Genomic DNA, 9,262 nt, shown 5'->3' with positions numbered 1-9,262 from the left:
ACCCAGCGCGGGCTGCAGGGAGGGCAGGTGAGCAGTAATCCGCTTGGCTGAGTCCTCCTAAGAGGATGAGGGCTCTCGTTTCCCTGGGACCAGACAGAATTAGCCTCAGGGACCCTGTCCCGCCCCACCTGCCAGCTCTGGAGGAGTCTGGAAGGTGAGAGAGCCCTGGTCCATCCCCCTAAGCAGCATATGCCACCCCAAACCCAGGTACCTACCCAGGAGAGGGCATGGCTGTACCACTGGGAGTGGGCCCTGGCACCGTGTGTGTGTCCTTCAGCCTCCTCTAAGCTGGTGGGCACCAGTGGGGGGGGACAGGATGGTGGGTAGGCTGGCCAACAAAGATAACCCCTGTGACCCTGGCAGAAAGGAAAGAGAAGTCCCTTCCCTCTGGCTGGGTTTGCTGAACTGGGTATGGGGTGCCAGTCAGAAGTCCTGGAGCCACCCCTACCCAAGGGGTAAAAGGACCCCTACCCACTGGAGTTTAAAGGACCCAGAGATGGAAAGCACCTCATAGCTGAATACTGAAGCACCTGGATCCAGCCATGCCTAGCCTTGGACATTTCCATTCCTGAACCTCACAAAGACTCTCTTCTGCTCTGGACGATGTGGCTCGGGTATGAGTCCAAGTCCACTGCAATCCAGGGAAGCCTGGCTCAAAAAATCTCCCCCTCGAGGACAGAGGTTGGGCAATGCAAGAATTCCAGGAATCAGGGTGAGAAGCTCAAGCCTGGGAGGTGAACATGGACCTGCAAATGCCCAGCAATCACTGAGGGTGGAAGCTGGGCTATGGAACCACTGGGCCTGAAGTGCCCACCTCCCCACTGCCTGTCCCAAGTCCCTCCTGACCCCAATATCACAGGACACTCAGCGGCAACCGGGGCCTGCCGACAATTGCCCCCAGAAGGCTTTATTGGCCCCCAGGCCCCTGATTCAGTCTCACTGTGGGGGCAACCCCAGTGAGGGGGGATTCTCCTCGTTCTCAGAAATGTCTGTTTCTCCAGAAAATAAAAAGTCCTGGGGGCAGGCTAGGGGAGGTACCAACTCCCCCCGACCCCAAGTCTGTCCTGTATCCTCCAGGTCCTTGGAGGGTCAGGGTCCTTTTAGAGAGCTCTGGCCCTCCCCTACTAGAACTTCTGGTTCTTGCTCAGCCGGTTGTGGCGCCAAATGTTGTGTTTCCGGAGCAGCCGCCAGTACTCCCGGGTCTCCGGGTCCAGCTCCTCCAGCTTCTTGGGGGGGCCCACATTCATCTGGAACAGCCTGATGGAAAGTGGGCAGAAGACGGGGTTACAGAGCAGCCCCCATCCCCACGGCTCCCCCACCCCATCCCAGACAGCTTGGGCACAGGCTGCAGCAGTACCGGGTCCCTTGGTGGCCAGCTGACCTCAGGGCAGTCCCTCCCCACCAGAAGCCAGCTCCCGGGCTGTGGAACAGGGGGCGCCCCCGTCCCAGTGGCCCTGGGATCTGAAGTAGGCACACGCCAAGCCTTCTGCCTCCTGGCCATCGTCTGGGCTGCGCTGCCCGCCTGTAAGGCTTCCCCACCCCCTCACTGAACCTTTCTAAACCTTACCCAGCTTGAAGGATGGGTGCATGGTGATGGCTTCCACATCCTCCCACTGCTCACAGAGCCAAGAGCAAAATTCCCCCTGCAGCCCCCGACAGGCAGGCTTCACCAGGTTCCTGCCTGTCTCCCCCTACCCTCCACCTTGCTCCTTGCTATCCATGTACAAACCAGGTGCAGTTCTGCGCAGGGCCTTTGCACTGGCTGTTCCCACCTGCCTCTGAAGCTCTGGCCATCCACTCAGGTCTTAACTTACCCACCAACTCCCCAGGGAAGCCCTCCTGAAATCTCAGATGAGATCCGCAGGGCCCTGCTCACCCAGTCCTGACCCACTTACCACTCGGGGTACTCAGAATCCGGCTTCAGGACCACATCCTGGCCCTCCTTGTAGATGTTGACACCCATGGCGTGCGTGGTGAGCTGGACTGGGTCTGTACACACCTCGGGGTCCTTCAGGGTCTCTCCTATAGCAGCGCCTTTGGCGCCTTTGCCCCCCTTAAAAACTGCGGTGGGGGAGTCATGTCAGCCCAGCTACACCCTCGAGAGGCCAGCCTTCCCTTTCTGCCCCAGCTGTACCCTGAGTACTGTCCTCAAAATGATTTTAACTGGGACACGGGCACTGCATTAAATGACACTGATATTCACGGGCACTACATTAAATGACACTGCTATTCACGGTAACTAAGTTCATTCCTTTTCAAATCCATTTTCATTCCTTCTATTTATGTCACGAAGAAAATCTCCGCCGGCTGCCGTGTGTCTTTAAAACCTCATGTTTCGTTTGCCAAGTCCCTCCTTTCAACAAGGGGGATCAGGCAAGGCTGCATCGAGAAAAAAATTAAATCTTGTTTTGGCTTTAATACTTAGATGCCCGTATGGTCCGAATTTCTGGTGGTAATTTGCTAAAGAGGTGACTTTTTCGGACGCAGAAACGCGCTAGGAACCCAAGTTCAAGTTCTCCTCCTAATCACTCCCCATCCACCCGCAAACACACACACACACACACACAAAACAACCTTGTGCCTGAGCACAGAGCCCAACCGCACTCTAGATACCTCACACTGCGCCTGCGCAAATAGCCGAGCTTAGCTGCCTCTACGCTTGCGCGCTCATACTAGGAAGCGCCTCCCGACTAGCACTTGCGCACTACGAACTCCCCAATGTCCCTACCGTTCCCGTTTTGGTTTCTCTTAAGCCACCTCACCCGGTCTCTTGGCATAATCGCGTACATGTAGTCTTACAGAACCCGCGGGGTCCGGAAGCTCCCAGGCCCGCCAGCGGGCCCAGCTCCGGGTAGCACCAAAGAGGCGTCTAGCCGCCATGACGTATGCTGGCAACGTGCACGTGCACGTTTCCGGAAGACGTCAGCGGTCGAGGGGTTGGGAGTTGTAGGCCCTTAGAGATTTATGGGAAATGTAGTATTCCAGCTCTAGGCATATCTTTATTGTGATCTCTTTAAATAGCTATCCCTAGTTATGGGAAGAAGAGACTTTCAAAGGATGTTTCATTGACCTCTTGCCGTTCAGTTATATCACTTACTTTGAGTATCACACTTTTATACATTCCTGATTGTATTCAACAAGCAACTGTGTGTGCTCAATCTGGTCCAACTCTGCGGCCCCAGGGACTGTAGTCCACCAGGCTCCTCTGTCTGGGAGGGGGAAAAACTGGGATTTTTCCAAGCACGAATACTGGAGTATTTCCTTCTCTAGGGCACCTTCTTGAACCCAAGGATCAAACCTGGGTCTCTTGAATCTCTTGCATTGGCAAGCAGATTCTCTACTACTAGCGCCACCTGGGAAGCATTGGATAGGGGATTATGTATCCTTTAAATTTATAGCAGGTCTGTTTCAAGTCCCTCGCTCCCAATTTTGTGGACCACAGATTACATATGGCATTTAAAAATTAAAATGAAGGCTTCAGGGATCAAGGAGGAGAAAACTTGTTAGCGTTACATTAAAAGGTCCTACCACCCTATAAGTTACACCCGTGTAGCCAATGGCCCTCAAATTTTCAAAAGTCATCACATGCAACAGGTGATAAATAAGGGTTTGGTTATCCTAAGCCAATTAATTTTCCACAAAGCAGGTCCACACAAGAGAAAAAGAAGTACGTTTAAATCAACTTTTCAAAGTGAAATATTTCTCTAGGTTCTGACACTGGGTTCTTCTCAGTAGCTAAATTACTGAAAACCTAGAAGTAATGAAAGCTAACACTTATTAGACTCGATATTTTCCAGCCCTACTGCTAAATCTGCAACCAGCTCGATTTCGTTTAATTAGGAGGTAGGTGTGGGCTTGGAGAAGGCAATGGCAACCCACTCCAGCACTCTTGCCTGGAGAATCCCAGGGACCAGGGAGCCTGGTAGGCTGCAGTCCATGGGGTCGCTGGGAGTCGGACACGACTGAGCGACTTTACTCTCACTTTTCACTTTCATGCATTGGAGAAGGAAATGGCAATCCACTCCAGTGGCTGCCATCTATGGGGTCGCATGGAGTCGAACACGACCGAAGCGACTTAGCAGCAGCAGCAGGTGTGGGCTTCCTTGGTGGCTCAGCGGTAAAGAACCGGCCTGCCAACCCAGTAGACGCAGGTTCATCAGGAAGATCCCTAGAGAAGGAAATGGCAACCCATTCCAGTATTCTCGCCTGGGAAATCCCATGGACAGAGGAGCCTGGCCAGCTACAGTCCATAGGGTCGCAGTCAAACACAAGTCAGCAATTGAGCACGCACGCATGCACTATTATCCCCAGTTTACAACTGAGGAGGCCAGAAGCTCAGCGAAATAAAGTTAAGCATAACCGAGCCATTCCGCCGAGCCGAAAGCCTGTGTATAATATGTTCCCCGTGCCGCTTTTGGCACCCCTGCAGTCGGAAAGTCCATCTCTCATGCGCCTTTAGTATTTTTCCAGTCCCATTTCTTCCCATCTGCTATCCCTTAGAATAATGACCAAAGAGGTAGCAGTCAAGCAGTGATTTTTAACCGCACTTTGCAGTTGAGGAAATAGACTCAGAACCCCGTCGGAGCGTTCACGCCGAGTAAACGAAGGCTTGGGATTCGAACTTGTGGTCCACATATCTGGCGCTCCTGCGCGGGCGAGGTTGTCTTCGAGAACTACATTTCCCAGCAAGCCCAGCGGGAATGCGCATGCCCAGTGATCCAGGATCGCTGCGCGGATCTGGCAGGCGGCGGCGGAATTGGCAGGAATTGGCAGGCGGTGGTCACTGGAAACACGGTACCAGCTCACGTTAGGGGTCTCGGCGCCCCCGTGGGTTGAGACTACTTCGGTTTGGTAAGTGATTGTCCCGGAGGGGCATAGAGAGGTCTGGAGCCAGCATCTGAAGTCACGGGTCTGAAGTCTTGAGTCTGGGGTCTGCGAGAGGACTAGGGTCTTAACTCTCAGCTTCAGGCTCCAGTTTGTGTCTTCAGGCTGGGTCTGAGGTCCAGGTCTGAGTCTGGGGTTGATCTTGAATGTGGCATTGGAGGTTTTGAGGTGACTCTGCTTTCTGGCATTTTGGAACTCTAGTATTTAGTCTGAAGTTCTGGATCTGAAGTCTTGGACTGAGATCTTGAGTCTCTGGGTATCGGGTACCTACACCTGTCGGGTCTGTATAGTCAGAGTGTGTCTCTGGGTCCCACATCCCGGGGAAGGAACACTTGGAAGAATCAGGGTTGGGTTGTACACGGTCCACGGGTGGGAGGGGAAGGTCTGGGGAGACGGGCACAGGTGAATCCCCTCGGGTTTGGAGCCCAGGAAGCCACTGCCTTACAACTGCTGATTCTACACCTCGATTTCCTCCCCTGTAAAATGAGGATCATGGCAGAATCTTCCTTGCGGGGTATAGTGGGGATTAAATTATGTGTTCTCTATGAACATTTACCAGGCTAGATCCTAGTATCAAGTTGGCAGCTGGAAAATCTCATCTTTTTTTTTTTTTGGTTGTGCTGTGGGTCTTCATTACTGCGTGGGCCTTTCTCTAGTTGTGGAGAGTAGGGGCTACTCTTGAGCTGAGGTGCATGGGCTTCTCATTGTGGTGGCTTGGGCTCTACAGCTCAGGGGCTCCAGTAGTTGCGGCTCCCGGGCTCTAGAGCACGGACTCAATAGTTGTGGTTCACTGGGCTCAATTACTCCATGGCATGTGGGATCTTCCCAGACTGGGGATCGAAACCCATGTCTCCTGAATTGACAGGCTGATTCTTTACCACTGAGCCATCAGGGAAGCCCAGAAAATCTCATTTTTGATTCTCCCTTTCAGATGCTGGCTTGAGCCCAGGGTCCAGGCATGGAATTCCTAACAGCTTCCCAACCCCCTCCAGGACCTCCAGCCATGGACTTGGAAGAGCCCAGGGACACACTTTTGCCCTCTCAGGACCTCACCCGTGATTGCCAGTGGGACCCCACACCAGGAGGCTCAAGCAGCCTGAGTCAGATGGAACTTGATGGGCTAAATATTCAGGACCTGGTGCAACAGTTTGAAGCTCTTCCGGGTGACCTGGTGGGCCTGTCCCCAGATGGACCTCCATGCCCCCTGCACATTGCCACTGGCCACGGCCTGGCCCCGCGGGACATGGCTGATGCCCATGGGCTCTTGTCTGCTGAGGCTGATCGGGAAGACTTGCTAAATCTGCTGCAGCAAGATGAGGGCCCTCCTTCCCTGCCGGGTTCCCAGAAACCTCCGGACCCTGCTCCTCGCCTGCTGCAGCCCCCCGAGGACCCAGAGGAGGACACTGGCCCCCAGGAGTGGACGGAGGGTGCCTCCGCCGAGCAGGATGAGGACAGAAGCTCCAACAGCTCCCCAGAACCCTGGCTGGAGACCTCACCTCTGGTCATTCCTGAGGAGCCACCTGCCAGTGTCCAGGTAGAGCCCACCCCACCCCCCAGGCCTCCACTGTTGGGAGCCAAGCAGGAGGACTCAGGCCTGCCCCTCTTCTGTCTTCTTCCAGAGACCCAAGACCCTGGCTTCCTACCCTGCCCTCCAGGAGGGTGAGTGTCCCGCCCCAGGGGCTCAGGGGTTTCAGAACAGCCCGACCCGAGTTCCCAAAATCTGGCACAAAGTTAGCCCATGAGGAGTGGCTTCTCGAGAGGCCCTGAGGTTGGTTTTGAGTAGATTCTGTACACCCGGGAGAAGAGAGACAGTCTTGAGAATGTTCTGGAATGACTAGGGCAACCTTGGCAAATTGTAGGACTTGATTCTAGAGCAAGAGTTGGCACATTACCGTCCATGGGCCTTCTGCTATGTCTGGTGAGCTAAAATGGCTTCTGCATTTTTTAATGGTTGAAAAAAATTGAAAGTATTTCTTGATGGATGAAAATGATAGGCAATTCAAGTTTCAGTATCCACAAATAAAGTTTTATCAGGACAAACTCAAGCCCATTCATTCAAGTGTTGTCTGTGGCAGCCTTCATGTTACCACAGGCCAGGTTGAGTAGTTGCATCAGAGACCGTAGAAAAATTAATTACTGTTTGGCCTTTTGCAGAAGAGTTTGCCAGTCTGCCTTCAAGGCATGAGAAGTACTGTTCTGGCCACCTGGAATGTTCAAGAATATTCTCCCCCCATGCTGCCTGAGGCTCTAGGTCAAAGGACAAGTTCTGTAATCATGGGAAAGGGCGCTGGTTTGGACTTGTGGTTCCAAGAAGGTTCTAAAGTCATGGAGCTGTGATTGACCTAGCAAGTTCCAGAACCTGGCATTTTGCCTGTGGTTAAATGTGACCTAGGCTGCTTAGGGCATTTTGGAATGATGAGCAGAGCTGTCGAGTTCTCCCCCGACTGAGCAGTCTAGAACCATGGAGTGAATAGAATTTATGTCTGGTTTCTAGATCATTAGGAGCTGTGCTAGAACTGGGCAGGGCTGTCCAGTTCTAGAGTCGTCAGAAAGTTCTAGACCTCTACAGCAGAAATACAATTCCAGCCACATATCACTTGAAATTTCTTAGTAATCCTCATTAAAAAACCACTCAAAATTAACTTTGTTGTTGTTCAGTCGCTAAGTCACATCTAACTATTTGTGACCCCATGGACTGCAGCATGCCAGGCTTCCCTGTCCTTCATTATTTCCCAGAGTTCACTCAAACTCATGTCCATTGAGTCAGTGATGCCATCCAACCATCTCATCCTCTGTCACCCCCTTTTCCTGTTGCCTTCCATCTTTCCCAGCATCGGGGTCTTTTCACATATGTCGGCTCTTCACATCAGGTGGCCAAAGTACTGGCACTTCAACTTCAGCATCAGTCCTTCCAGTGAATATTCAGGGTTGATTTCCTTTAGGATTGACTGGTTTGGTCTCCTTGCTGTCTAAGAGACTCTCAAAAGTCCTCCCACACCACAGTTCGAAGGCATCAATTCTTCAGCACTCAGCCTTTTTTATGGCCTAATTCTCACATCCATATATGACTACTGGAAAAAATTAATTTTAAAGTTAACCCAATATATTTAAAATGTTATTTCAATGTACAATTAACATTTTATAATTATTATTATTTTGTAATATGAGAGTTTCAAAATCCAGTGTCACATTTTACACTTACAGCATGTTTCAGTCCAAACCAGCTGCATTTCAAGTGCACAATGCCTACCTGTGCCCGGTAGCTACCATATTGGATTGTGCATCTCTGAAACCCCAGAGCAGAGTTCTCTGTTGTCTTGGAATGCTGAGCTCATGAAGGACAAAAGGACAGAACTGGCTAACCTTTAACCACACAGGTGTGTGGTTTCATTCCCTAGGCCTACATCTGTGGTTCTCCAAAAAAGCAATAGCTATTGGTTAGAATATTCTAGAATCACTGGCACTCCTGTCTGGCTCTAGGTTACTCAGGGAATTCTAGGGCCGTGCAGGCAAAGCTTTTTGAGGTTCTGGGCTGAGGTGGAGGGTTCTAGAACTATGAGCAAAGTTGTTTGTTTCTGGACTGTTCAGATCATTCTTAGAATTTCCAGGTACACCTGCAGTTGTGAATCATTGTGGAGATTGTAGAACCAATGGAAGAGCTTCTGGATGCTATCTGTTTTTAAAACTGTTTATTTATTTGGCTGCACCAGGTCTTAGTTGCAGTGTGTGGAATCTTTAGTTTCAGCATGTGAGATCTAGTTGCCTGACCAGGGATCAAACCAGGGCCCCCTGCATTGGGAGGATGGAGTCTTAGCCACTGGACCACCAGGGAAAGTCCCCCCAGTGCTCTCTTGATTAAGAAGTTCTGGAATCATAGAGTGGAGAAATTCTGATTCTAGGTTTCTAGAATCCCTGGCAGAATTCTGTGGTTTGAGACCCATCAGGGAGTTCTATACTCGTGGATCAGGAGCCCCTGGTGTTCTCGATAGAATGAGAGTTTGAGCTATGTGGACAGTTGCCTGTTTGTATTCTGCGCAGTTCTATGACCATGGAGTTGAGCTGTCTATGGTCCTAGGCTGATTGGAGAGAATTCTAGAACAGTGGGTATACCTAATTGTTTCTAGATTGATCGGGATTCCTGAACTACCTAGCAGAGTTGACCATGGTTCTAGAATGTCACATGTCTTAGAAATAAGAGTGAGGCTGTCTGGTTCTAGCCTGATTCCTGGAATTCCAGAAACACAGGGTGGAGGCGTCTGTGGGCACTAGAGCTGTTTTTGGGTCTGGCCATGGTTCTAGACCCACAGCCTGCTCCTGAAACTGCGTGCTCTGCCTGGGAGTCCTTGCGCCCTGGGCAGACCAGGCTCTAGATGGATGG

General features: G+C 51.5%; 2 protein-coding genes across 2 annotated transcripts in view; one reads left to right on the top strand and one right to left on the bottom strand.

The window, feature by feature from the left end:
- Positions 1-7: 7 nt before the first annotated feature.
- MRPL54 (mitochondrial ribosomal protein L54) lies at positions 8-2,915 on the bottom strand. The gene is made up of 3 exons (XM_010828124.1): positions 2,763-2,915; positions 1,896-2,061; positions 8-1,257 (listed from the first exon to the last, which is right to left on the bottom strand). Exons 1-3 carry the CDS (start codon positions 2,878-2,880, stop codon positions 1,125-1,127), a joined length of 417 nt encoding a protein of 138 aa, XP_010826426.1. The 5' UTR covers positions 2,881-2,915; the 3' UTR covers positions 8-1,124.
- Positions 2,916-4,724: 1,809 nt separating this feature from the next.
- Positions 4,725-9,262, top strand: part of APBA3 (amyloid beta (A4) precursor protein-binding, family A, member 3) — a 7,862-nt gene continuing 3,324 nt past the window's right edge. The window contains exons 1-3 of the mRNA XM_010828445.1: positions 4,725-4,851; positions 5,816-6,418; positions 6,504-6,614. Coding sequence (XP_010826747.1) covers positions 5,843-6,418; positions 6,504-6,614 — 687 coding nt within the window. The 5' untranslated portion in view covers positions 4,725-4,851; positions 5,816-5,842. The remainder of the gene's footprint in view (positions 4,852-5,815; positions 6,419-6,503; positions 6,615-9,262) is intronic.

This window comes from Bison bison, unplaced genomic scaffold (assembly GCF_000754665.1).
Source record: "Bison bison bison isolate TAMUID 2011002044 unplaced genomic scaffold, Bison_UMD1.0 scf7180017864492, whole genome shotgun sequence".
In the NCBI taxonomy this organism is placed as follows: Eukaryota; Metazoa; Chordata; class Mammalia; order Artiodactyla; family Bovidae; genus Bison; species Bison bison.
The sequence above is the reverse complement of the archived record's forward strand: the minus strand, read 5'-3'. Positions and strand labels throughout refer to the sequence as shown.